At 41.9% G+C, this 27,780-nt stretch overlaps 1 protein-coding gene across 2 annotated transcripts; it reads right to left on the bottom strand.

Moving 5' to 3' along the window:
• Positions 1-1,382: 1,382 nt before the first annotated feature.
• Positions 1,383-27,706, bottom strand: atg2a (autophagy related 2A). Of its 2 annotated transcripts, none has more exons than XM_088009492.1 (42): positions 27,176-27,706; positions 26,683-26,845; positions 25,315-25,464; positions 25,015-25,117; positions 22,491-22,635; positions 22,099-22,311; positions 21,910-22,009; positions 20,987-21,151; positions 20,144-20,286; positions 19,911-19,986; positions 19,551-19,794; positions 19,187-19,328; positions 18,537-18,635; positions 17,224-17,379; positions 16,374-16,647; positions 14,719-14,791; positions 14,368-14,542; positions 14,146-14,288; positions 12,939-13,060; positions 12,640-12,797; positions 12,127-12,256; positions 11,649-11,833; positions 11,484-11,564; positions 10,152-10,258; positions 9,979-10,071; positions 9,762-9,832; positions 9,216-9,292; positions 8,292-8,462; positions 7,899-8,022; positions 7,229-7,446; positions 6,911-7,140; positions 6,686-6,821; positions 5,662-5,883; positions 5,468-5,569; positions 5,072-5,156; positions 4,604-4,766; positions 4,446-4,515; positions 4,266-4,348; positions 4,052-4,173; positions 3,803-3,957; positions 3,562-3,720; positions 1,383-2,816 (listed from the first exon to the last, which is right to left on the bottom strand). In XM_088009492.1, exons 1-42 carry the CDS (start codon positions 27,344-27,346, stop codon positions 2,580-2,582), a joined length of 6,036 nt encoding a protein of 2,011 aa, XP_087865618.1. In that variant the 5' UTR covers positions 27,347-27,706; the 3' UTR covers positions 1,383-2,579. The 2 variants fall into 2 exon arrangements, with proteins under 2 accessions (XP_087865618.1, XP_014862933.2); XM_015007447.2 differs by having other exon boundaries at positions 12,127-12,259.
• Positions 27,707-27,780: the final 74 nt, after the last annotated feature.

A 27,780-nucleotide genomic window follows, 5' to 3' on the forward strand; every position in this document is an offset into this window, starting at 1 on the left:
TTTTGGGTTAATTTAACTTTTCTTGCTTTTTCTTTGGGTTTCTCTAAACTAAATAGAGCAATCAGTGTAATTTTAGCATGTTTTTGTGACATTGACTCAACTTTAAATGCATTTTTAAAGTAACCATTATTGCAATCTACTCTCTGTTTAAAAAGATATGTTATATCCATTTGCTTCCTGTAGATTATTAGCCAACTTTAGCATAATTTGAGTACAAAAAAATCCTTGAATACAACAGTTGTGATCACAGCCATGATAGCTGCAGCCAGGCGTGACATAACAAACCAGACACATATATTTAGGCACCCTGTAATTACAATGGCAGCTTGTTTTCTCCAGGTACTGCAGTATGTTGCTCCCAAAAAGTTAAGAATACTTTCTGAAGATCAGGACAACATAAGTTTAGTTGTTTCAGAATTGCATAATGATCTTCTAATATTGACATAACAGCAAAAACTATGCAATTTCTTTAATAAAAGTAATTTAATATTGCAAAGATTTAACTAATATAGATATTTTTCTAGTTTGGACAATAAAAAATTCAATCATGAGAAAAAAAAGTCTAAGCAGTAATTTAAAAATTTCTTCTGGTCCACTTAAGTACCAAACTCTAAAGCAGTTTGGTATTTTATTAAAGGAGGTTCATTCCTTTAACTTTTCATATCACTATGAGCATGTTTGTGTCAACATCTTAACATAAAGAATATATCAGTGTCTTGATTGTAAACAGTACACAGAATGAAATCTGTGCCTGTCTGAATTGAAGGAAGGAAACAAAAGAACATCACTCCCTACTGGTAAATAGATAAATTTCTTCACTGACTGGAGGAGAGGTCAAAGGTCAGTACAATCAGAGCAAAGGGCTGCAGTAAAACTTGCAAGACTTCTCAGCAGGCAACTAATTCTTAAAGAACAACCGCACAATCTGGCAAACCAATCAGCAACCTGCAGCTGCATGCAGAGATGCAAAGGTCAAAGGCCACAGGAAATAACAGAAAAGGCTCTGTTTGGTTCGCACCACAACCTTTACAGCTGCTGATATTTTTCTCCAAGCTGCTTTTATATTCGCTTGAAGAAAGGTTTGCTGGAAAGTTACCAAATGGGAACCATTAGACCATTAGAAAACTGAGCATCAATCTCACTTTCTGATTTTATACTGCTTTAGTGCCGAAAAATAAAAAAGCTCTTGAGTCCCACACCCAAGCAGCTGTAAAAAGGCACTTAAGACACTTTTTTATTATTAAAATTACATAAATAACGTTATTACTTCGGTTTTAGACTTTTTGTCACAGGTGTTTGTGGGCAATTATGAGAACAAAACTGCATGAAGTACAAAACTTAAAATCAAAAGCAAGGGCTTTAACAGAACACATCAAACATGATCAGTTTTTATATAATTTTTTTTATTTTTGTATTAATTTGTATACTTGTTTTTGTAATATACAGGTCATTCATACACTTTTTATAGTAAATAGTAATTACACACAAGTAGTGTAACAAGCATAAACCTGTCACCCTCACAGACATGCGTCCTCCACTCACTCATCCTCTCACATTCACACAAATAGTCCCTCACTCACAAACAGGAAAAGAAAGATAAAAATGTAAAACTCCTCATTTCCTTCCTCCATTGTCACCAGATTCAAATCCTCCCAACACTCATTATGAAACGAGTATAACAATACTTATGCTTCAACATAAACACAAAACAAACAGTTAAGCATTAAAAAAACCAACAACATCAACAAAAAAAAAAAAAAACATTTAGGAAGGCATCTAAAGATGTGGAAAGAGTCAGTCTGGGTCCGTTCAGACCCCAGAACCGCTTTATGCAAAACAGAAGCAGGAAGGAGAGCCACCGACTGAAATCAGTCCGTAAAAACAAATTCATGAAGTCCAGAATGCTACAGGATTTTTTTTTAAAGGGCTTCATGTGTTTCTATTCAGTCACGTTTGGAGGGTACAGGTCAGAGAAAGGCAACACAGACGGGTTCAAAGGTCACTCTGGAAGGTTTATGGCACAACTCATCAGTGCTGAGAGGAGCAGGTGCATAGCGGGCTCAAAACCAAACCAACGGTTCAAGATGAACCATTCACAAACATGGATAAACATGAAACACACAATCTTCCTTCTTACTGAGCTTCAGGATCACTGATTTCCTGCTGCAAACTCCCTGAACTGAAGCCATTTCTTTCTGATTTCTTGCTCACAGTCGTCGGGTTAAAACTGAATCGAAAACCAGTTTTAGCAGGACATAAAGAGGCGACAATCTGCATCTCGTTCTGATCCTTCCTGCTCCTGGTTGGTTTGAAATCAAAGCCAGATAAAAGCAGCGATATGTTGTTACAGAGACATGAAGAGCGACCTGCAGACCGAGGGATGATGAGCAGCAGAAGAGTTAGGTGTGGTTACATGTGTGTAAAACTTTGTGTCAGTGGCTGCAGAAGCAGTTAGTCTTTGTGTTGTTTTTGCATTTCAGAACAACATTCCTACACACACACACCAACATCCAGATCCCCCAGTAGACATCGGTGTTCCCACTCGCATTCATTCATTTGTTCACGCCCGCACACCGTCCTCATTCTTGTGCGTCCTCTGTGCGCCACTTGAGGAAGTCCTCTTTGCGGGCGTCGGGTTTGATCTGGTTCCGCATGCCTCCCAGCAGGTTGGAGGTCGCCTCGGAGGCCACTATCAGGGGTCGGACCACCGTGGGCGGGATCTGACGCAGGACGCCGCCCACTGCGCCGGGGAGACCTTTCTGCTCGTGGCCGCGGGACGCCACGTCACACAAGGTCTGAGCCGTGTCGATCACTCCCTGCGGAGGAAAGGGTCAGCACTGGAAATTAAGCAGGTTTGGTCATAACTTTAAATGAAAAAAAAAAAAAAAAAAAGCTCTGAATATCCAAAATATTCATACATTTTATCACATTATAATGTGATTCTGTCATCATATCCAGGCATTCTTCTCTGCGTATTGTGTTGGTTTTCAAAATATCACATATCTGAATTATGTTTTGATCATGTATGTCAGGCTGTGCATGAATATTTGCACCACATACCTGAAAACTTACTGCTTGACAGAGAAACTGTACCCATTTGTAGGCACAGCTCACATTTATTGGACCCAGCTTGATGCATTAGTCTTTGATTTAACCATTAAGCGTACAATGTAATGATGACAAAAACCTTCATAAACACAAACATGTTAGTTATACTGTTGGTCACTGTAGTATTCTGCTGCTCTTGAAGTTGGCTGCACACGTTTATCCATATTTTACACTTTGAGTTTGGGACTAAACTCTATTCCATCTTCTGAAAGCGCTTCTTAAGTGCCTGTTCCCCACTGGAAACATTTAACCATTATCTCCAATTATTTTCCACCAAACCTCTATGAGCGCATCGCATTCGTAAAGATAAACTCCAACAGCTCCTCCAGGTAAGGGGCGTTCACTTTGGGACAATTTGTGACTGCTGATTGGTCAGTTGCTGTTAAATCCACTGGATTGATTGACGGGTCCCATCATGTCAATTATCTTTTAAGAAAAATTCAAACTCCGCACCTCTCTGACGGTGTCGTAGGCTTTGGCTACTCCTTCTCTGAGATCCGCCGGCTGCGCGGCTCTGCGGGGCCGGCTGGCGGGGGCCCGACCCTCGGTGATGGCGAACCGATTCAGTGGAGGCGTTGGAGACAGGATGTCATACACCGTCTCTGCTGTGGCCTGTAGCGAGGTGACAAGCACTACATGAGTTAAAACATCTTCACATTTGGACAAAACATTTAATTTTGTTTCATCTTCATACCTGGATGGCCTGCACCAGCCTGTTGCTAAGCTCCAGTGCAGCCGATGCTGTAGAGGTACCGAACGATGCTGCCCCCCGCTGGAGACCTCGAATAATGCGCCCGTCTTTCCTGTACTGTTCTATAGGCAACCAGAAGAGATCCCTCACTCCGTGGACTGAGCAGACACACAGAGAGGAAGGAAAGAAGATTAAAATAATTAAAGCAGGTTTAAAACTGTAAATGTTTCTGTAGCGAAGGCTTCAGCTTACACAGCTGAACAACTGAGTGCATGGGGCCGACGCCTCCCAGAATGCCCGGCAGCTGATTCTTCCTGATGTCTGTCAGCCACTCTGTGACGGCGTACTGGATCACCTTGTCCACACCGAGAAGACTGGGAACGTTTCAAACATGAAAGCAGTCTCAAGTCTGTCAGGGTTTTATCAGATCTGAAATTGTTTTATGGCGTCTGAATGTCGTTTTTACCCGTGTCTGCAGCAGAGCCTCTTCAGCTTCAGCTCTGAGCAGTTCAGCTGAGCCAGACCGATCAGAATCCCTGCAAACGTCCCCTGAGGAACAAAACACCACGCTGTAAGGACGTCTGTAGTTACCGTGGCAACGGACGGGCTGGGTTTCTGTGTCTGAGCTGTTCTCATGACCTCTCACCTGCTCGATGACCACATGCTTCCCATGGTAGTCGAGCCAGATAGGCACTTCAGAGGTGAAACGAAATTCCCTGAAAATCACAGACAGAAGGAATATTCAGTCGGCTCTGATGCTTCTTCAGCCATCGTTCTGTCTGACGACCGTCACCGTCTACACACCGGAAGTAGATTGGCTGCTCAGATGAGGAAGAGGAGGAGCCGGCAGAGGAGGAGCTCTGCTCGCTGTAGGTGGTTTCCACGGAGGCTGTGAGGTCAGGACCGAGACCGGCGTCTGCTCCGGTCTCCTCAGAGCCTTTCTGGGAAGGATCCACCTTCATTGTGACTGACAGAAGAAACAAGAACAACTCAAGTCTTCAAATGAGCTTCTCAGTGATGCACCACTCTGGGTTAGTTTATCCCCTGAAACACCAACCCAATACATTTATGTTTGTAGCTGTAAAGTGACCCAATTTGAAAAGTTTAAGCAATATCAATACAAAAACAAGACAAAAACAAGTCATTACAGGCATGTTCCCACAGGCTGTGCTCCAGCAGCAATCATATGCCGTATTTACAGTAAATCTTCTATGATATGAAAAACAAAAACCTGAAGCAACCAAAGGGAAAAAAGTTTCTGCTTTAACTGACCTTCAGCAGCAGGATCCACAGGCATGTAGGGGTTAACAGAGGATGCTAGATTACTAAAAAAGTCCTTCAGGAAAAACAGCGCATCCTGGAAAAGAGAAAAACAAAGTCTGGTAGGAGAACGAAACCACAGAGGGAAACTGACTTATTGTGATGCAAAGGCCAAATCATCAAGTTCATTTATTTCTTTAGATTTGTCATTTTTTTCAATGTGGCTGAAGAAAAATAAAAACGCTGAAACAAAATGTTAAGGTTTTTCTAGTAGGGATGAAAGTAATTACAGATTAAAACCTTCAGATTAGAACCTGGAGAATGTAATCCCCCTCCTGGTGTCACATCTCCATAAAGGAGGAAGAGGAGGCTTTTCCATCCATATTTGGTCAAAGACGCAGGACTTACCTGGTCGATGTTGAGTCGCAGCGGCAGCAGGCTGACCCGTAGGCAACACTCGGGTCCTCCGAGTCCCGACTCTGGTAAAACCTGCAGGGCCTTCACAGTCAGCTGCAACGAGAGCAGAGCAAAGATTTCATCCTGATCCACTCCGTCTCAGTTTGCAGTTCAACACACACACACACACACACACCCGTCCTCACCATGTTGGAGTGGGCTCGGCGGGGCATGCTCTCGCTGGTGTAGAGGTAGAGGAACTTGTTGAGTTGTGAAGAGGCCAGGCGGTCCCGAACCTCCAGCTCTTGCACGATGAAGACCTGCCGGGACAGAGGCTGCTCCCCGCTGGGGCCGACCCCAGAGGTCAGCGACCCGTCCCCGTCCTGGCCTGCTACTGCCACTGGGTAGGACTCGTGCTGGAAGGACACCTGGAGGACACAAGGGGGAGATGCAATGGTAAAAAACAAACATAAAAATGAACACCTATCACGAATTAAAGCATCCCGATGCAACTTTGTGAGTACTGACAGATACAGAAGTCGACCCAATATGCTATCAGCACAAAATATTCATACTGTTATTTATTTTGTAGTGAGAAAAGCGCTTTGTCAAGTGACATTACTCAAACAGAAAACGATCATCAACAACTATAGATATGAGAACAAGTGACTCAATTATCATTAAATGAAGGATACGAGCGCTGCTGGTTAGAAATGCTGCAGCGGAGTGATTATATTGCAGATTTACTCCAATACTTGGTTTTAGCTGATATCGGATCGAGACACCCCTAAATAAAGATTACATTATTTAATGTCAAGAAATAATGTATTTTCATTTTAAAAATGTGCTGAAACACAAACAAAACTTCTTAAAATATTCATTCCTTTGCACTTTTTCATGTTTTATGACTTTACAACTACAGCCTTCAATCCTGTTGGGATTTTATCAGAATGAAGAGACGAAGACGACGAAGTTTTCTGGCCTGCATGCAAAATGTTTGGTGGAAAACTACAACTGCACTAAATCGTGAACACAGGCTGAATAAAAACACATCCAACATTTTTCAGATTATTAAATTTCATATAAGGAAGTAATGTGTCTTTATCCTTTTCTTGCCAAACAGTCCCAATAAAATACGCTGAACTTTGCTGTTGTAACCTGACAAAATGTGAAAAAAATTCAAAGATTGAGACTTTGAGTGCAAGCCACTGCATCTACTCAATGCTTCACCTTGGTGAGTTGGATCTCCATCAGCAGTGAGTGCTGACGGCCGCTGCCTCCAGCCCAGCGCCAGGAGTTCTGAGGACGGGCGGAGGCGACGGAGCGAGACGGAGAACCACGAACACCCACAGGGACAGAGCGACCCCTAGAAGAGAGACGGTTTGAGAAACGGCACAAAAACGCACAAGGCAATAAACAAAACGGATGTAAATTTAAAAAAAAAAAAAAAAAAACCTGTTTGAGTTCTGAGCATGTACGGACATTGGCTTGCCACCGAAGTCCTTGCCGCCGTAGAGATGCCACACCACAGAGATTTCCTTCAGCACCACCCTGGTGTGCGGCACTGGGAATCCGCTCGGAGCTCGCAGCAGGTCGGAGCTTCCTCGAGGCCTGGAAAAGTGGCTGTCCTTCACCTTGATGGGCCCCTTGCACAGCACAGTCACCACGGGCTCCCCGTCTCTGGGCTGCAAGAGTTTCACAAGCAGGAAGAGCCTCAGAAAGAAAGGTCGACATAAAAACAAGGAGAAGAAGAAGAAGGAGCTGAGCACTCACAGGTATGCCCATGCCAGGCGCCTCCAGGATGCAGAAGTCGTCGTTGTCGGTGGAGCCCTCGGAGCCATCATCCAGTATCATATCAGGCTGTGCCTCCATCGCCGTGGCAACCAGCCCCTCAGACTCCTCCCTCTGCAGAACGGACGGGTTCTGCTTCGAACCTTCGCCAGGAAACAAATAGACGGAGACGGGAGAGCCCTTAGGCAGGGAAGGAGACTCTGCAAAAAACAGGAGCAGTCAGGGGCTTAAACTAAACACACACTGCAAAAACTCAAATTCTGTTAGTTTCCAAAGCACACTAGAAATAAGACAAAACTGACAAGTAACTTATCAGTAGGACATTGTTTAGGTCAATAATTCCTTAATATTGATAAAAAAGAACAAGTTTCACAGGCAGATTATTTCACTTATAACAAGACATGTTTCCTGTGTTAAAAGTGAAATAATCTGCCAGTCCAGCATTAAGGAATTATTTACTTAAAATAAGCTCCTATATGTTGTAAGTTAGTTTTGTCTTCATTTCAAGTGTACAAAGGTATCTGTATTAGAAACTAAACAAAAATACTTGGTAAGATTTTGTGCTTTTTGCTGTGTAAAATGACAATAATACTTTCCCGTAGACATCAAGTTAAATCAATAATATTTGGATAACCGCGTTCAGAAACAATACCTGGTTCTAAACTGTCTCTGTAGCTCCTCTCTGTGTCAATTAAGGCATCAGCCAGGTCATACTGGTTGATCTCTGCGGTCTCAGCTGGAGGACAAGGCGGCAGAGTCGCAGGACTTTCTGACAGCTAACACAACGATACACAGACATTAAAGCCAAAACTACTTATGGAAACCGTGTTGTTTTATTAGCCGCAGCACCTTGTAACAAATGTTCAACGCTAGCATAGCTTCAGTTTGTTTTATTGCTCCAACTCAGGTTTATAATTCCAGTCTCAAAGTTCCTAGGTTTGCATATTTCTTGTTGGTGATTCCAGGTAAGGTTCATTAATCAATAAAAAAAAAAAAGCGACATGTCTTTCAGGTTAACGAAGTGCAATTGAGTAAAATGTCTTACCGGTAATTTCTGACCAGCTATTTCAGTAGGCGAGGTGTGTCGTGGCGGGGGGTGCAAGTCCCCCTGGGCCACCAGGTACTGCAGCAGATTGACCAGGGCGGCGCAGGAGTCTGCGCAGGTGTAGAGGTGCACCACGTTGTTGGAGCAGCGCAGCTCAAAGAGAGGCTGCGACTGAAACACAAACGAGTCCATCAGAAGCACCTTCATGACAAAAACCGACCAGGCTCACTGTGACGGGATGAGGGAGCTCGGTACCAGAAGTTGACAACAACCTTTGATTGCTGTTGATTTTTCAGGCGGTATCTTTGCTCATTTTCCACAGATGCCATCAAATTGATATTTTAACAACTGAAAGACAGCTAATCAAATATGATCACTCATTCGTGCTGTCGGGCTGCAGCTCTGCAGCTCTGATTGCAGCACTGCAGTTCAGTTCCCAAAAATCTCTCAACGCATTTCTCTTCCCAGCTACAAACTATTTAGCAAGTGTCAATGCTCATGTATTGTGACAGCTTGAAACTAAACAACCCAACTCCATCAAATAAGCTATGTGAATAAACTAAAACAATTTTCTATACCAAAATAAAATACACAAGCTCTGATTAGCCCTGATTGGTTGGCTCAGAGCTCAGCTGCATCAGTGCTGTGGGAAGACTTGTTTAGCATTTTCTTGCTGATTTTGGTTTCAGGTCCAGTTGAGAGTAAAACTTGAGCCAAATTACTGTCCGAAGCCATTATTATAGAGAAATCTAATTATGGTGAAATAAATATTTATAAACATGCAGCCAACTGCTTGTTAGTGGGTTTTTGTGGACCTTGAACATAATTATAATGTTTCTTTACCTTTATACTGGTTTGTTTTTCTCTGCGTGCAGCTAAATATGATAAAAAACCAGAACGGTGAGGACACGGAGCAGGACTTACCAGCTTCCCAGCCTCGCTGCCTTTCCATGTGGTGATGGCGAGCTCCAGCAGGTCAATGTCCAGAACACACACGTAATCTGAGGGACACAAACACGCAGAAGGTGATCTTCTATCACCGTCCCTCATGCTAAGAGTTACATCAATTCTTCCAGCTTTCACCTTATTTCATCTAAACACAGGTTTATGTCCTGCTTCAATGTGTTTTACTTTAATAAAAACGAGTGCAATCTTAGCCAGTCTGCAGCTTGGCTAAGATTGGATCATCGGGAGGTCAATAATCCCAAACACACCAGGAACAATTCAAGAAAGAGAAACAGAAAAATCACTTCAGCTTGTTGCTGCTGCAGGTGCTTCAGGAAGATGCTGGACCATGGGGTGTACTTACATTTGCAACATGCATGGCCGTTTATCAATTAACTATTAGCCAATCGATAGGATAAATCAAATTTAATTTATTAGTTGATAACTTGCATCCCTAATTAGTACACAATCCTATCTTGACATAATCAATGGCCATTTGTGTAAAAGACATCCTGCATGTTTTACCTTTCCTCAAGTCCACTGTGTCAGTCTCACATTTGTCAGAGAGGTAGAGAGCAGAATCATCCAGGATGAATCTGATGACAACAAAATAGACTTTTAAAAAGATCTTACAGCCAAAAATATCACTGAATTGATCTCAAAAGTTCAAGGATACGTTTCAGTTAGTCCTCTTAAAGCATAGCTGTGGTAAATGCGGTGTTGGGTCAAAGGTCACCAGTACCTGAGGTGGAAGGTGGCGGTGTCTACAATGATGTTACTGGACAGAGAGAATGACTCTGCTGTGAACAGGACTCTCAGGGGCAGATACAGAGGCCTTGGGAGTAAAACAACCAAAAGAGATGAATAAACATGTAATTTTGCCTTAAGTTCAATAAACACTCTTCAGGTCCGTGCCTGTAGTCCACAGCGCAGGAAGCCAGGTGTGTGTGGAGGACGGTGATGACAGCCGGTGCCGTGTAGCCCAAGATGGGGTCGTCGATGACGTCCAGGAAGTCAATCAGCTGGAAGTGAAGGAAACAAACAGGAGGACGATAAACATTTTAAATGATTTTACTGGGCAGTGAAACAAAAACACCAGCAGCTGCAGCACAGGCTAAAGAACACTGAGGTTAAGAAAACTGTCACGATTAATCACATTTTACTTGTCAGGGTGCAACTTTATGTGCTTGTTATCTCTGGCTAGAAGGCTCTTATTTTTGGAAGGGACGGCTATTTTGTTCTAAAGAGCCTCCAGATAGAAAGCAGACTAATTACAGCGACAAGTATAATTACACTTGGATCACGTGCGTCCAAACTGTCTGGCTTTTCCATTGTTCCTTTCTGCCTCCAAGAAAACAAAACATCTCAAATTAACATTTTTTCAGCTTAGCCGTGTCCAGCTGTGCTGAAGGGAATCTGTTTTTCTTGAAGCCGACGCGCCTACATGAGGAATGCACAGCCAATCACAAACGAGAACATGAGTGACGTAACCTCAGGAAATAACAAACAGTTACCAGAAAGAAATATGCACAAGGAAAGACACAAGGAGGAAGGAAAGGAAAGAAAGACAGAGGGAAGGCAGGAAGGACACAATGAAGGAACGAACGAAGGAAATGAGTTAGGACACCAGGAAGGGAGGGCACAAGGAACAGAGGTAGGACACAAGGATGAAAAGTGACAGATGGCACAAGAAAGGAAGGAAAGAGGGAAAGGAAAGTGGAAGGAAAACAGGAGGCAAGGGTAGAAGAAAAAAGGAAAGAGAGGGAGAAAGTACAAAGAATGGAAGGAATCAAGGAAGTACAGAAAAAGGCAAAAAAGGAAGGAAGGGAGAGTAGAATGACACAAAACCGAATATGTGAGGGTAACAAAGAAAAGAGAAAGAAACAGAAGTAAAGAAGGGACAACAAAAGGAAGGAAGAGACCTAGGACACAAGGAGAGAGAGATAAAGTACACAAGAATAGAAAGGATGGATGTGCAAAGGGAAGACAGGAAGAAAAGAAAGAAGGGCCTGTGTGAAAGGGAAGGAGAGACACAAGAAAGGAAATAAAGAACACAATAAAAAGGGCACGAAGAAGGAAGAAACTCAACTTCCAGATGGTGTAGGAACCAAGATATGTATTCAGATTTCAAAAAAAAATTTTTCACGACATCAAAAATTGTTGTTCAGTTTGCAAAAGTTTAATTGAATCAAATAAATATTAGGAGAGACAGACTGAATGGAAAAAGGCCTTGTTTGACTTCCTTACCTGCTCATGCCAGCTCTGGTTGCTCTGCGTCATGTAATGCCTCATGGTGGCACCTTGCAGCTGAAGAGCGACCAGGAACTCCTGCGAAAAGGCAAAAATGTCTTCTTGAAGGCAATACTAGACTTCCTGTGGCAGCCTGAGACTTGGTGCAGAAGAGAGACGAACCTTGACGTTCCTCTGCATGTCCAGCGTGATTTTGATGGCTGTAGACAACATCTGTGGCTCCCCTTCCCGTCCTCGAACGCTGCTCACTCCCAGCTCTGTGGGGTAGATGGTGGGGTCCAACTGTGTGGGTGGCGTGAAGCTGGGCATCTCCAACCTCTCTGGGATGGAGGTGTCTTTAACCACAGCTAGAAAGGTAAAAAATATATACATGTTTCCAACGAATCACAAAGACAAATAAATAATAAGTTCAGATGACTGGTTTCTAACGAAAAGGCAGAAAAATGGTTGAATGAACGGATATTTAGGATATCTGGACAGAGTTAAAACCCAAATAAATGTTTTTTTTTTTTTACTTGATTTTCTTTCTTCACACCTTGAAAATGCGGCACCCAGAATTTTCTGGTCTCAATCGAAGCCCTTTGAATTATCGGCATTATCTAACAATGAAAATGTTTGCAGATGAGACCGCAATGTGCACCTCGATGGTAGAGCTCCACTCGTTTGCTCTCCAGCGTCAGGAAGTTGAGGTTTGGATCATTTTGATGCTGCGCCACGCTGAAAATCTTCCCCCCTTCCAGGTCAAGCACAACCTCTCCCTGAGTTTCATCCTCCTAACGTAAAAAAACAAAAAATAAATAAATAAAACAAAACAGAAAAACTACAAGAACAAAGCAATGCTGCAACATGAATTTCAAACTGAACTTGACCTCAACTTCCACAGAGTTTTAATATTGTAAAGCAGATATTAAGACATTAAAAATGGTCATTAATGTAGAGGAAATACTACAGGAAAAAGACGTGCTTTGTCTCGTTAGCAATCGATGTACATCATATGTTTATATAAAGTACAAACATTGAAGAGGAAGACTAAAACGCGACTGCTGAATCACTTAAGCATACTTAAAAAGGGGAAAAATGTTTCTCCTTGTATCATCTGATGCAGTAAAACTCATCAGTGCCCTCCTCTGAATCCATCTTCCTCCTGGCTCACCTTCCTGTCAGTTCTGGCTTGCAGGCGACCTTTCCCAATAATCACAGTGAGGGAGAGGAGGCTGAGGTTGTGGCTGGGAAGAGGAACTGACTGCTGCATCCTTCCAGATGAATCGCTGGCCAAGTAAAACTGAGGCTCATCCTCTTCTGAGTCAGAGTCTGTGGCAGAGTGTGAAGCAAACGGTTTAATCCAAAAACAATACAAAAGCCAATAGTAGATATTTTGGCACCTCAGCTGTTATTGTTTGTCATAAATCTATGTCAGGATTAAATTTTTTCCATCAGAGCAGAGGAACTTGCCCAGCCTGAAGGCCGACTTGCACAGCTGGAACTCGTCGTAGGGACGGCGGCTCTGGTCGGGGCCCGGGGCCGAGGGGAGAGGAGGGGGAGGCGGCTCCCACATCAACAGGTCATTATTGATCCTATTGGAATAAAAAAGGAGGATGGTGGAGAACTCAGATCACGCCACAAAATGACATGAATCCAGCAAACAAAACAACAATCAGCTTCAACGGCAACTAAACTTTCACTATAAAACTCTGAACAAAAACTTAATTCACACCTTGCTTCCAGAAGGCAGATCTACTCGTAATTATTTTAAAGTAGTGTTGATCAATGGTACTTAAATATCAAAGTTTGTCTTTGGCTGATTTTCCATGTTTTCTGACTCGCTTTCTTCTTATTCATGCATCTGACAGCAAACTGTGCTGAAAGTGGAAAAACGGAAGAAAAACAAATGAGCGCCAGGCTTAATGTGAGGCACATTTTATTTAGGTGTATCAAAATAAATGGGGCTGAATTCAAATGCATGTCACACTTTTACATTTGTTTTAAGCTATTCTTAATTCTTCCCCTTTCATAATTATATGCTTCTTTATTTTAGTCTAACACAAAAAATTTCCATAAATCCAGTGGTTTGTGGTTGTGATGCCACCAAATGTTTTGAGAGGAATCACCTTGTTGGTGGCAAAACTTTGTCAAACTTACCTTTGGTATTTGTTTTAGATCCAGCTAACAAAGTTATTACTATTGCATCTTTGTAATTTTATTTTTTACTAGCATTACTTTTGTTACTAGTCACATTCTGTGTTTTGCTAATTTGTTTATCATATGATAATAATAGAGCGCCAACTATCCTGAAACTTTTAAATGCGTCCCTCCTCCAATAATCCTGAATCAAAAGGCTGAATTCACTCATCGACATGTCAATCAGCTCTGCACAGGACACATTTATTAAATCAGGTGTGTTGGCTAAAAGTAGAGTTATTTGAAAAATTTATTGAAAAATGCCAAAATAAATAAAAATCAACCAAAGTAAAATAAAATAAAAAACACAAACAAAATTTTAGTACTTTTAGAAAACCTGGATGTTCTTACGAGAAAGTTTGGCTGCTTGGAAATAAAACAAGAAATGAGGTTTGGTGTAAGACTTTTGGACAATCCTCTAGAAAAAATTAAAGCTACAGTAGAAATATTTGAGTCCAAGATGAAGGCGGTTGAAAGAAACCTGTTGTAGATGCTCTGGAAAGCCTGTTTGCTGGGCAGGAGGATGTAGGCCAGAGGGAAGCTGATGTCCACCGCGCACTGACACTGAGCCACACACTGCTCCTGAAACTGGAGCATTTCCTCCGGGTCGGCCGGAATCACCATCTAATTCAAGCGAAACGTATCGAGTTAGCAACAAGAAGGCTGACGTGTTGGTATTTCTCAGTTTTGAGTGTTAGCACACCTCCTCCGTCTCAAACATGGTGCGGTTAGAAGAAAACGGCGAGCTGGGTTTCTCGTTGAATTCACAGTGGCTTTCGAAGAAGGTGGCCCCAAGATCCTTCATGAGGCCCAGGTTCATCCCACTCAGACCAGCTGCTGGGCCCTGAGCCTCACCGCCGCGCACACGCACCGATATCCTGTTGATGGAAACTTTCTCAGCGTGGGTGTGCTCAAAAATAAACTTAAATTCCTGAAAAATATTGTCTACTAATAAAAAGGCTTAAACAAAACAGCTCTGGAAGAGGTGAGTGTTTTTCTACCGTCCTGCATTTTGTCCATTATAGTAGTCATCGCTATCACCACGGAGCCTAACCTTGGCAAAGAGTCGCGGTTTTTCTTCACTCTGATGCAGGGGAAGGAGCCTCCCTCCCAGCCCTCATACGATCCTGGTGAGACACATCAAAGTAAATATGTGATGAAGTATTTACAGAAGAAGGTGACAAATGTCGAATTTAAAGGACACTCTGTAAAGTGAAGGACAACAAACAAGGAAGTCAAGGTTAGAAATCAAACCACAAATACAGCACTGCATTAAGCTTTACAACATGGTCTATTATCTTTTCTAAACAGAGATATTGTATTTTATTTTCATACTCAGACAGAAGCAAATGATCTGTGTAAATCACGTCTCACTCTGACTCCCTTTAAATTGAATCTACAAATCACAACCAGTGATACTAGTGCCTCCTAGTGGGTTAACCTGCTGCAGCAAAGCACCTTCCAGCGTCATCAACCAGTCCATTAGTGTGTGTGTATTTAATTAGAATCAACCATCTGGGAGGAAATCTTGTTTTAGATCAGTGTTTCTCAACTCTGGTCCTTATGCCCCCTAATCTGCATGTTTTAGATGTGCCTCTATTCCAGAACAGCTGATTCAAATGATTGCATGACCATCAAGTACTGCAGAAGCCTGTTAATCACCCAGAGATACAATTCAGGTGTGTGGCTGAAGGGAAATACCTAAAACATGCAGGACAGGGGGGCAGTGAGGACCAGGGTTGAGAAACATTGTTTTAGGGCAGGGGTGGGCAATCCTGGTCCTCGAGGGCCGGTGTCCTGCAACTCTTTGATGTCTCCCTGGTCCAACACACTTGAATCCAACAGCTGAATCACCTCCTGAGTGCAGTCAAGTTCTCCAGAGTCCTGCTAACAACCTCATTATTTGACTCAGGTGTGTTGAAGTAGATACACATCTAAAAGTTGCAGGAGACCGGCCCTCGAGGCCTGGAGTTGCCCACCACTGTTTTAGGGTGTAAAATCTGTCAAAAAATGCATAATTGAACACCAAGTAAAGAAATAATTGAATGATTTGCATAAAACTTTTAATGGCCAACCACATCACTTTCAAATATTAAATATGGGTGATAAAGGTATTAAATTACACCAAACTGTTGGTTTATAAAGCAGGTTTCTGCTTCACTGAAACACAGAGCTTATTTTCTATATTGCTGTTTAAATTATGCATTTGAGAAATAACTACAGAAGAGGATGTTTTATCAATATAATTGTCCACAATCTATACATATTAATATATGTTTGACTAATTGATGTACGAGAAAAAAAAACATTGCATTCAAATATCAATCCTTTTCATATACAGGTAATTTCTAAAGCACCAGTACATTACTTTGTCCATGTCATCTCTTAATTTTCATCAGTTTGAGTAGCTCTAACCGCTTGGCATGCTGAGGTGAGTGCATCTTGAGTACAGACAGAGGGTTTGCATGGTGCAGCACTGACCCATATGATTGGATCAGTGTTGCACCATTCAAGTCATGCTTTTGTCCTGTAACACAAATAATTTTACTTTAAGTATTTGTTTGAAATATATTAAATTTATGCAACACCTGCACAAACACCTTCTGAGGTGAAGCAGAAACAATATGCTGGTAAAGACTAGAAGAACACTGGTATAATAGTGCAACAAAACCCAACTAGACCCCTCTTTGTGGCTCTGTGCGCCCTCACCATGCATGTCTGTGAAAGAGGCCTCCAATAGCTGGGTGAGACAGGGGCCCCACTGTTGCCCAGGGGCCGGCTGCTGGCTCTGCAGGTCCGGGGCCTCCTGGTGCTTCAGCTCCAGCTCCGTCAGCTCCAGCACCAACGTCTCCTCCCTCACTGCCCTCTGGGATGGCGGTCGACGCAGCGGCGGAGGCCGCAGGTCTGGGATGGGGAAGCGAAGTCTGAGCACGGCGTTGGGGGACAGGAGGGTGAAGGACGAGCAAAGTTCGACGCTCTGGGTCTGAGAAGAAAGAAAAGGGACCCTTCTTGGACTCATTTCCAGAATAAAAGCTGAACTTGGATCTATAGAGCAGATTCGGTCACGATCAACCCTGTAATCACAGCTGACCACCGCTTTATTACGGAGCCGGGAGGCTGAAAGGTTGATATTAGGATGATCGGAGAACTACTGATTCCCTCTGAACCCAGACGGCTTTTTAATGTTTGCGTCAGCACAAGTTTGATCAGTCAGACGTGGCAGAATGATGTTTTCATACAAAGATTTTAATAGTTTTGGTTTCTCTGTGTGGCGATGACATAAAAGTTCATGACTCTGGACAACCACACTGACTCATTTTAAACAAAATTATGAGAGGTGAGCTTTAAACATGCCTTTCTGCCCAGTCAGCAGTCCAACGATGATACTTTGTGGTCTTGATTGCCGACAGTTCACAGAAGGACATAAGCACATGCAGAAATGCTGATTTATATTTCGAGTTCTCCGAGTTCCTTTAGTGTTTTCTGGGTTGGGTCTTAATTTTTTTAGGGTTTCTGGCCTGCATTACACTAAAAGGCAGTGCAGTGTTGGCGGTTCCACCTGTATGAGTCCTGGTCCACAGTTCTGGCTCGGACAGTGGCTGAAGGCTCTGCTGAGGCTCCCCAGGCGGCTGAGGATGTCCAGGTCCAGCTCGGCGCTCAGCTCCGCCAGCTCTACCCGTACCACGCTGTCCCGCCGCAGCACACGCTGCTTACCCTGCAAACACACAGATGAATACATTTAATTATAGACAGTAACGTTCTGATAGCAGCCATTACGTTTTATCCTCCAGCACAAACGAAACTCAAAGTAAAGCCAAGTTTGTGTGTCAGATTACTCCTGAAACGCCTCTCCTGATGTTTACTAGTAAAACACAATCTTTCTGGATCAACATCTGCGAACGCTTGTAAGAAGAAGTTCATTGTTTACAGTTTGGCGTTTCCTCAAACAAAATATGATCAACTGGAATTTGACTTGATAGCAGGGAGTGACTTTTGTTGAGGTGTTCAATAAATACAAAAATCATTACAGCTAAAAATACACAACTTGATCCAATTACTTAAATCTGAAACTCAATCATTGCTCCAAGACTCCAGTGCCTCTCATAAGAACCACGGAGATTATATTGTGGAAACTTTTTAACACATTTGGATCCGTAACCTTATAAAACCTCCATATACTTTCATATTGGTGCTAGACTGGCCACAAATAGAGCGAAAATAGACTTTATTTTAACAGAACAAAAGGAACAGACTACTGAAGAAAACTGCACTTTGATGAATAAAGTCTTTTATTTAATTTATTTAAAAAGATACCATAAGGTGAGCAGCATAATTTCTGTAAATCAATGTGCTTGGTAAAATAAGGTGCAGGATGTAGAGTAACACAACCTCGCATTCTGATGCCAATGAGGCTTAAATGAAGAATAAAGCAAAGTTTTTAATATGAAAACCAGCAGAATGAGTCAAATTTACAGAAATAATTGAGCTGAGAACATATTTAACATATAGGAGGCATAAGATAACTCGTTAAATTGGGTGATAAAGTCAACAGAAAGCGAGGCAGTGGGCTCAAAGACAGTTTCTTATCGAGGCTCTGGTGTGACATCTAGGGCACCTACTGTACTTTTCCAGTTATTGTGATGTAGAAAAAAAAATGTTTCAAACAAATATTCTCAGTTTGTTGAGTTGGAGTGATTCTCACAAACTCAGTTTCTAATGTAATGGGAAAATAGCAGAGGGTCTTCTGTCTCTATCAGTGTCAAACAAAAGTCTGAGTGTTTTAACGGAAAGGATTACATTCATCTGTTCGACCTTGAAGATGTAAATAAAAATTTTTTTAAACAGTTTAATGTGTTAAAACATGGTTCGTACTTTTCGCAGGTGTTTCTCAGTGAGGCTGTAGTGTAGCTGGGCGCAGGGTCTGGCTGCGGCTCCGACTGTAAACAGTCCAGCTTTCTGGAACTGAAGTAACTGCAGAGTGAAAAAAAAGAAAACCATAAAAAAAACAAAGTTTTATTGGCTTGAGATACTAAATTCATATAATTTTACAAATACTTGACCGACATATGAGTCTCATGTTTTATTGCAAAATAGCCTTACATTAGAAGACAATGTAAAGAGAAAGACAATTATTTTAATTTTACATGAAGTCATGATTCGAGGCTTCCCGAACTTTGAGTTCACAATTAACTTACAGGACATATTTCCATCAGTAGCAGAACCTTCTAGGAAGGATTGATTGATCAATGGACGAAACAGCTGGATAATATTTAGACAACCAGACAAGTAATAAAGTCTGGAGATACAAGCAGTTATAAAACTTAACTTCTCTTTCTCTTCAACATTAATACTTAAAAAATACTCCAGATTTTTCTAGACTGCAGAAAAACAATTATTTGCAAAGCAACTTGTCGCTGATAATGAAACTACTTACCAAAGACAGTGTGACCAATAATGACGAACTTTTCACATTCACAAACAGTAATAATAATTTTTTTTTTTTAAAACGTGTTGTTTTGTACCTCACAGTACTGAGGTTTTCCATCCTGCCAGAGGCACTCCAACAGTTCCAGTCTGCTGAAAGAAAGGTCCGAAGTCACGGCCCGACAGCGGCGTCTCCCGCTGCGCGTCTCACATGTCACCTGCACTGCTGCCCCTGTCAACCTACCAGAGAAAACCTCACAGTGAATCGGTTTAATGAAGAAACACACCGAGGGCTGTAACTCCAGCGAATGAAAATTGTAACGTATTACTCCATAAGCATATCTACTCCCAAATGTTTTTCACTACAATTTACTAAGAAAACATCCATCTACCTAAAACCCTTATTGTAATAGCAACTATTCTTACTAAAATCTGTTTTATAAAGTTCAACTTCTTTTCTACCTGAGATTGGAGAGTGGACAGGCTGCGGCGAAGCATTCTCTCAGATGGTTGAAGTTTTTATTGGCCAATATGTTCTCCTTGAATGAAAGCAGCCCTCGGAAGAACACCTGAGACACCTGAGCTAATGACGAGGCTCCATCAGAGGGCGGGTCCTCCTGCAGCATGGTCAGAGTGAGCCCACCGAGGGTCAGGCGCAGCAAGGCTTCGGGTTTCAGCTGCTCTGCCTGGCCACTGTGTGAGCGCCCTGCAGTTAAAAACAGAAATAATAAGCTGTGTTTCGTCGTTAATACTGAAAACAAAGGTGCAGCCAGTGTTTTATTTAATCTAGACTCTGTTTGCTACTCAAATAGCTGACTATACCTCTGATCCTGCTGGTATGTGGCAGGCTGGATAAGCATCCTGCTACAGGATATCTTCTAGGACAGCTTGCCAAGCCCTGGCATGAAAGAAACCAAAAGAAAGTACAGAATTTACTTTGCTGTGTTGCTAAAAAAAAATATGTGTTCAATAAGTATTCATCCTGGATACAAATGGGCTCATCCTGGTCCTCTGCTACATGTTTAAACACACAGGCACACAGACGGAGGCTGTACCTGTGCTGTCAGAGCTGCCGGGTGCGTCAGGCTGCTCAGACTGTGTGTGGAGGACTCCATGTCGCTGTCCGACAGCTCGCTGCCAGAGCGAGTGGACGTAACACTGCTGCTCATTCCCGCAGGGCCCATGGAGTAAAACATTTCTGGACAAACACAAGGTCAAAGGTTGAACGCTGCGGTGCTTAACTTTACTGCAGCGTACCCTTTCACGTGTTCTTGTCATCTTTTGTAGGTCTGATATCAGACAGGATCCATTTAGTTCATCTATTGATTCTACTAGTCTGGCACTAATCAAGCCTGGGTGACGCTAACACAACGTATTTCTGCTTTCCAGAAAATGTTTTTCGTCACAGTTAAGTCATGATTTAATAAGATTGGAGATTACTTTTTAACATTGGGGTAGATAACTGAAATCATAATTTAAAAACAGCTTTTTTTATTTTCTCATATTATTTTCAATCATAAAACTTGTTTGATGCTCTGAAACGTCAAAGACAAGCCCCCCCCCCACCTAAAAACCAAAGAAATCAGAAGAACTGGATAAATGACTGCAACAATACCTACAAAAACAATATTTTACATTCTTCAAATAAATTATTTGGAAAGTGCAATTTTTATTTTTATTTGACCAAAAAACAACACAGAAAATAATGACAAAAACAATAAAGGGACTTATTTACGCTTTTCTTCAATCTTTTGTTTTCAAGATGAGAAATAATCTATCTTTGTAACAATTATCCATCAGAATGAATCCTGCTATAGTTTAATTACACATGAAATGTCTAAATCTGAGCTGAATTTAGGCCTTTATCAGCGTCACAGGTGAACTTCTGGTAGTCATACCTCCGTTCTCCAGGCTGGTGACGTAGGGCTCCAGGTGGGGCTCGTTCTCCCACTCCCTGTCTTTAGGACTGGATCCCAGCTGCTTGCTGAGATCCTCCTCGATCAGTCGCAGGTCCTCTGAGTCTAACGGACGACTGTTCACGCCACCACACTTCTGCTCCGGCTCTGAGGGTAAAACAAAACAAAATCAATGTTAGTAATAGAACAGACAGACAAAACATAGAAACTGCATAATAAATACCATCCATGAGCCAATTAATAAATTTTACTGATGCCATCTTGACTCAAAAACAAATGTCAGATTGAAGCATTTTACAAGATACACAGATCCAGTTTAGAAGCTCAAATGTTCACATAATCTGTGATTATATTAACATTTACATTTCAGAGAAAATCTCAGTGCTATAAAAGCACAGAAACACAAAAATACATTTTCAGCTGAAGAGCATCAGAAGAGTGTTCTTCAGCAGCTACAATGAACACAGAAATACATTTAGAAATGAATGGTCCAGTCAAAGTATGGACCAAAATCTAGACTTGAAAATGGATGCTAGCAGATGCTCTCCACCCAGTGTGACTGAGACTGAGCTACTTCACAAAGAAGCATCCAAAAATATATCATCTAGATGTGCAAAGGTGGCAGCAACGTGACCCAAAACACAATAAAAGTGCAACCCACACTTCTTAGATTTGTAAAAACTTTAATTTGTCCACCTCAACAACGTGCATGACTTTGCATTTTGCACAGACAACGAGGTCTGTGGTTGCAAAGTTCAAGGGGCACGAATATGTTTGCAAGTTACTGTATCTCAACCATTTAAATGAACAACACACTCATAAGCAAGCTAATATAATCATGGTAATCAGAAACAAAGATCTAAACTATTCTTTGTGATGTCAGAAAAGCAGATATTAAACTGTACCAATGTCGATGCACAGGGCTGCCAGGAGGTCTGCTAGATGGGTAATTTGATCTGGAGACAGCAGCAGGTGGACACATCCCCCCCTCCCGTCCAACTCCAACTGGTCAGCAGAGAGGAGGACGGAGGCATCGATATGAGAGGACATCCGTTTTCTGCAACGCGGCACATTTATAAGACAGAAACACACACCTTTGGTCCAGGCAGCATGTCGTTCTGCTTGATCTTCATTGTGGTTTCAATAGAGCCAGAGCAGCGCCCTATGAGCAGCGGCTGAGACGGGGGGCAGGCGCTGCTTTTCAAGGGTTTGGCTTCTTCCTCTTTCTCCTCGTCGTCCTCTTTCTCCTCATCCTCCTCTCCTTCACTGGCTGTGGCTGAGTTTAGATGCACCTCCCCAAGAGGACCCTGGGAGATAAAACAAGCATTTTTGTCCCGGTTCAGAATTGTTTACCTCTTATAAAACAAGGCTTTACTGTAACAGGAAACAGACACAACCCCACTGAGGCTCTGCAAGGATAAGCAGGTGTAGGAAGTGGATGGATGGATGCATCCAAAACCTGCCCGACTTTAGTTGCATCCTTTACCTGAACAGCACCGATGATGTCGTACAACAGCTGAACCTCCGTCAGCTGGAGGATCTTGTGCAGAAAGGCAGGCGGCTGGTGGATGTCGACAGGCACGGCAGTCTGGCTGGAAGGATCTTTCACGGCTTCATCAAAGTACTCCAGGCTGGAAAGAAAGAAAGAAACAAACAAACACAAACACACACACACACACACACACACACACATCTCTTAAAACTCAGACATTGAATTATAAACTGAAGTAATAAGACCTGGAGTGTGACAGGTTGACTCAAACTGAGGAAATAACTCTTTGATGAATTAATCCTCTGTTTTTCATTGGTCAGAGAAAGGAAAATAATATTAAAGCTGCAGCGATCAGGCTTTTCCTGGCAGATTATTGTACATTCACAGACTGAAAACAGAGGGAGATCTTAGGTTTAATGTATTTACAGGAACGAGTAGAAAAAAAGAAAACTACTTTTGGAGTAGGTCTTCTGGCGGAAAATTAAGACAGTTTTGATCTCTGGCAGACTAAGTGAAACAAATTTAGTTACCATTAGGATGCATGATATATGACAATTATGCAATACTGATGCCATTTATAAAAATTATGGTGACCCAAAATATAATTATAACTCATATTTTTCTGCCTCGTTTCATTCTTTACCTTAACACATTTATCTAAAACTCTCCATGAGTCTTAGCATCTCAAACACTAAAAACACACCTGGTGTGGCTTTCAGAGCAGGCAGAGTCCATCTAACTGGCAAGATGTGTAGTTTATATGCAGATGTTGAATTAATCACATTTCAAATGAAGCATCCAAGAATACCGACGTATGAAATTAGATACCTGGTGCAGCTCTAGTTATTACACTCGGTGTATCCATTACATAGACTTGGGCTTTTGCACCTCTAAATAAAACGGAATTTCACTGAGAAATAGATTTTTCCCTTTTTTTAAACTGCAATTGCAAATAAAACATTTAGATCATCAAAATATAACTCTAGAAAAGTTGTTTTTTTTTTTATACTAAACCAATTTGACAATGTCAACCTTAATAATCATAAAAAAATAAGTGGATGTCATGCATGTCCTATCCAGCTGAAATCTAACAATCGATCTGAGTGCAGAGGAAACTTTACATCTGGATCTGCAGCGCAGTGTTCTGCTGCTGCTGCAGATCAATCTACTGCAGTCTAGGTTTCCTGCATCACCGGACCTCTGTTTCACACGTTAATGAACTCCAGCATGTTGCATTGCTGCAAACATGACAGGAGAGTCACTGACCGCACATGGACACAACTCACCTGAGCAGCTCTGTCAACACACCAGCATAAAAGGAAGGGTTCATCTGAGGCAGGGAACACGGGTTGGAAAAGCAAAAGCTTGACTGCTTCAGGCTGAGCATATTTATAATAAACATGTTGTAACACATAATGCTGTGATTATGATGTTACACTTTTGAAAACTAGATTTTCTCTCCTCTGACTTTGCAGAACATAAAAACTAAATGAAAACTGACGTGAACTGTAAAACTCTTTCTTGTCATCTCTATAAAACGCCAGTAGCGTAAAAAAAAATAAAATAAAGCATTTAGAAAGTATTAACTTTTACGTTTTTCCTGAGAATGCAGGTTACTGTGATTACTTTTCAAATTAACTCAAAAAGACTGACCGCTGCACTTAACATGATTACATACACTGCAGTAAAACACAGCCATCGCCTCCGATCTGCTGACTGTGACCACATCACACTCATTTATTAAATGTCCAAGACACCTTTAGTGCAGCGGAGGGGAATGGACCTGTCAATCCTGACCCAGTTTGAAATGAGCTTCACCCTAAAAGCTCTTCGGTGAAAAACATTCATGATCATATCAGAGGAAGGGCCTCGTCTTTAAGTCTGCCGAGGAGCAGAGAAGATGAAATCCAATTTCAGGTCTCCATTTTGCTTCCTTTCATCACTGGCAGCAGCACAAGCGCTGATGTAAGAGTTTCTTAACAACACTGATAACAAAAGCAGAGATTTCAGTTTTAATCTGAACTGTGAGGAATACGTTTTTTTATTATGGAGCTTTCCATCTAATAAGGACTGCAGATTACATTTGTGCTGCTGTAGTAGAGATCGATTTGTTCTCAAAGGTATGTGTAGAAACCAGTGAATTATTAAAAACAAAGTATTTGTAATGTTGGGGTGAACTTATATTTGGCTCTGGTCAGAAAAAAATGTAGGTTCAGAATTAAGAAAAATGTCTAGTGTTTAACTAAACTTTCATCAATAAAACCAAAACATGACTTTATGTCACAAATATTTTGATCTATGATGAAAGGCAGCAATGAGTGTTTACATTTAATGAAGGGAAGTTGCATCTGTGCACAATCCTAAGCAGACTCTTGTAGTATATATAAATTTATACCTCTTATAGCTCTTTCACAACATTGTCAAATAGCATCTAACTTAACAAAACAAGTAAAAAAATAAAATTTTGTCTCTATATTTTATATTGTTACAGAAAATCTTAAATAAATCAGCAGCTTACCGTTGTATGTGCACTTCTAAGGCAACACCAGTTTTCAGGTCCAGGGGCTGGTGCTCAATGCGGACGATGGTGTCTATAAATGTGACTTTGATGCGGCGGAGAACTGCAAATACAATTCATTAAAGAGATTAAAAGAATAAAGAACATCAGCTTATAGTTGTCAAACTGTAGTTTTTACTTTAAGGTGTGACAAATTTGTTTTGGTGCATCACATGTGAAGATGAGGATAATCATTTCCGCTATCAAACTCTTCATAATTTATGAACGATCGTTCTGTAAAGGCCCAGAAGATCTGCTCACCTGTCTCAATAGTTTGTGCAAACATCTCAAGTCCCTCCAGCGGGGCAGGCGGCTCCTCGGACGCCTCTGGAGGGTCCTTTAGGCACTCCTGAGCCAGCTGCATGCTGGAGGTCATGCTGGACGACCATCCCTGTGACTCCCAGTTTCCGCCTTTAGATGAACAACAAGACGGCATGATTACAGTAATCCTGATGTTACAGAGCGTTAACTACAGATCAGCAGCTTCCCTTCCTGCGTAGTTGTGCTTTGAGACGTTATATAGGAAATGCTGCTGGTTCTCTATGAGGAACAAACAAAACTAAAAGTGAAATTGTCAAAATGTCTGGATATTTCAACAGTCCAGTGAGAAAATAACTGGCCTACTTAGATTCTTTGTTAGATGCAAAATACAAATATGATGAAGTATGAAGATAAATAAGAAAAAAAAATCAAATCTTACATATGATTCAATTCAATTTATTTAAAAAATAAATCATAGTTCACCCTACTCCCATTAATTATGGTTCTGTTCCCCTTGAGCCAACTGACTTATGGAGATATGACAGATTATGACACCAAAAATAATTATGAGCGATCTTCAGCAATTACATTCAGACATTTATTACAGCATGGACTATATAAAATTACTTTTCAAAAATACTATACGTCCGCTGTCAGGCGGCTCCTTCTCTGGTTCAAGATAACCAAAACTACAAAATGGAAAAGATGGGAAAGGAGCATCAATTGCCTCTTAGTTTTATCTTTATAACCTAAATAAAAGATTAATTCTGTTAAAATCAAATCACTGACAGACAATATGCAGACAATAACTCAGTTCACACACCTCATTTAAATGAAGCATCAGCTGATGATAAATCAGACGCAGCACTAGTGACAGTGTATATACAGCCTCCGTAATGAAATAGTTGATGCAACTGCAACAAGAATGCCAGGCACGGCTGCAGTCTGCATATTAAAGCCAGTCATCGCTCTATGAAACAGGACGCATTCTGGACTGTAAATTTACTCATGGATATATAAGACATTAAATGTGGACTGCTCTGGTGAACTGTTGCTCCTGCAGCCTTAACAAGCCAGAAAACACTGACTTCCTTTCAAAGGCATTCTTTCTTTCTCAGGTTCATATGTGAGGCTTTTCTAACACAAACAGTGACAGAAATGTTTTACAGTTCAACTGAATTCTACCTGGAAGATTAATGGTAGGGAAACTGAAAAACTACCATCCATCATTCATGGACGGCATTAGTATTGCTGTAATGATCAGTATAATATTTTGGCTGCCGTTGGCGTAATTGTTAATCTCCTGCATTGCATAAAACCAGTTGGATCATGTGTAGATCTGAAAGGAAACCTGAGTGTTAAACTTACTGGTTCGGTACTTGGGTCGACATGTTATCTGAAGACCAGAAACTTCTAAGGTGCAATGATCAGTCAGGAGAGCCTGCCAGGGGATGGTCACCTGTATGCTTCCCACAAAGCCGTCCACTATCTCCAGGGGAGCCCCGAGAGACTCCAGGAGCTCATTGACCGCCTGTAAGAAGGTCAAATAAAGAGGAACAACAAACAAGGATGTGTTAAGGGCAAACAAAGAGAAAAAAAATGCCTCCTCAGACTAGCTATTGACATTTTGTTTGCTGAGCATGTGGTAAATACATCCATCTAGGAAAGTAAAAGATAACTCTAATCCGGAGGGGAGGTGATGCGTTTCTCCTGAATGCATTTCCTCGAAGAAACAGGAGCTAGGCTAAAACATGACGTTGGAGATTGTTGTTGAACTCGGGAGTGCAGTTGCGACACAGTCAAGAGAGCAGGCGTCCCACAATAACACAGGACGTCTGGTGCTTCCTACACGTGAACTCACCCACACATCGAGGTTGATATTCGTGATATCACCGCTGCCGTTGTACAGGTCCAAACTGAGCTGGTCAAGGCTCAGCCGCTCCTGCAGAAAGTGACCGAGGTAGTGCTGCAAAAGGTACCGACAGGCCCGCTTCTTGATTGAGCCCGACCAGGGGAAAAGCCAGCGAGACATAGGGCCAGAGAGTGCGGGGAGAGGGAGCAGAGAGGTGGCGGAGGAGAACGAGTGCGGCTACAGTCCTCTGGAAACTGCATAACAGACTGAAACAAAGTGTTCAGGAACCAGGAATGAGCCGCAGCTAGCTACAGGGAGCTAAGGAAGGGGACAAACCGTAACTCCACTTCTCCTCGGAGCTTCACGCAAAAACTACAAAATTCCTGTGTGTCAGGACCAGCGAGGCTCCTCCGCTTCATGAAGATGACTCACTCCAAGCGAGCGTGGCTCCCTCGGCTCATCTTTTCGCTTCGTTTCTGTCGAATTAAAGCGACAAGTCCGGCAGATGCGTCTCTCTTGTTTCGGGGTTGTTTATTGTTATCATACGCCAACTGAAAGTACGTTGAGCGTTAGTGCGTAATACGTCACCGAGACAAACGCAAAACCCGGAAGCA

The sequence above is a fragment of the Poecilia mexicana genome, unplaced genomic scaffold (genome assembly GCF_051168715.1).
Source record: "Poecilia mexicana isolate PSO_F unplaced genomic scaffold, ASM5116871v1 scaffold_10, whole genome shotgun sequence".
In the NCBI taxonomy this organism is placed as follows: domain Eukaryota; kingdom Metazoa; phylum Chordata; class Actinopteri; order Cyprinodontiformes; family Poeciliidae; genus Poecilia; species Poecilia mexicana.

Bases quoted from the DNA above. Each gene is read 5' to 3' on its own strand.
- atg2a (XM_015007447.2), bottom strand. From the start codon at position 27,346: ATGTCTCGCTGGCTTTTCCCCTGGTCGGGCTCAATCAAGAAGCGGGCC. The intron at 25,465-26,682 runs GTAAGTTTAACA...GTTCATCTAAAG, and splicing joins TCGACCCAAGTACCGAACCA to GCGGAAACTGGGAGTCACAG. The intron at 19,795-19,910 runs GTATAGTCAGCT...TTTTAACTGCAG, and splicing joins ACATACCAGCAGGATCAGAG to GGCGCTCACACAGTGGCCAG.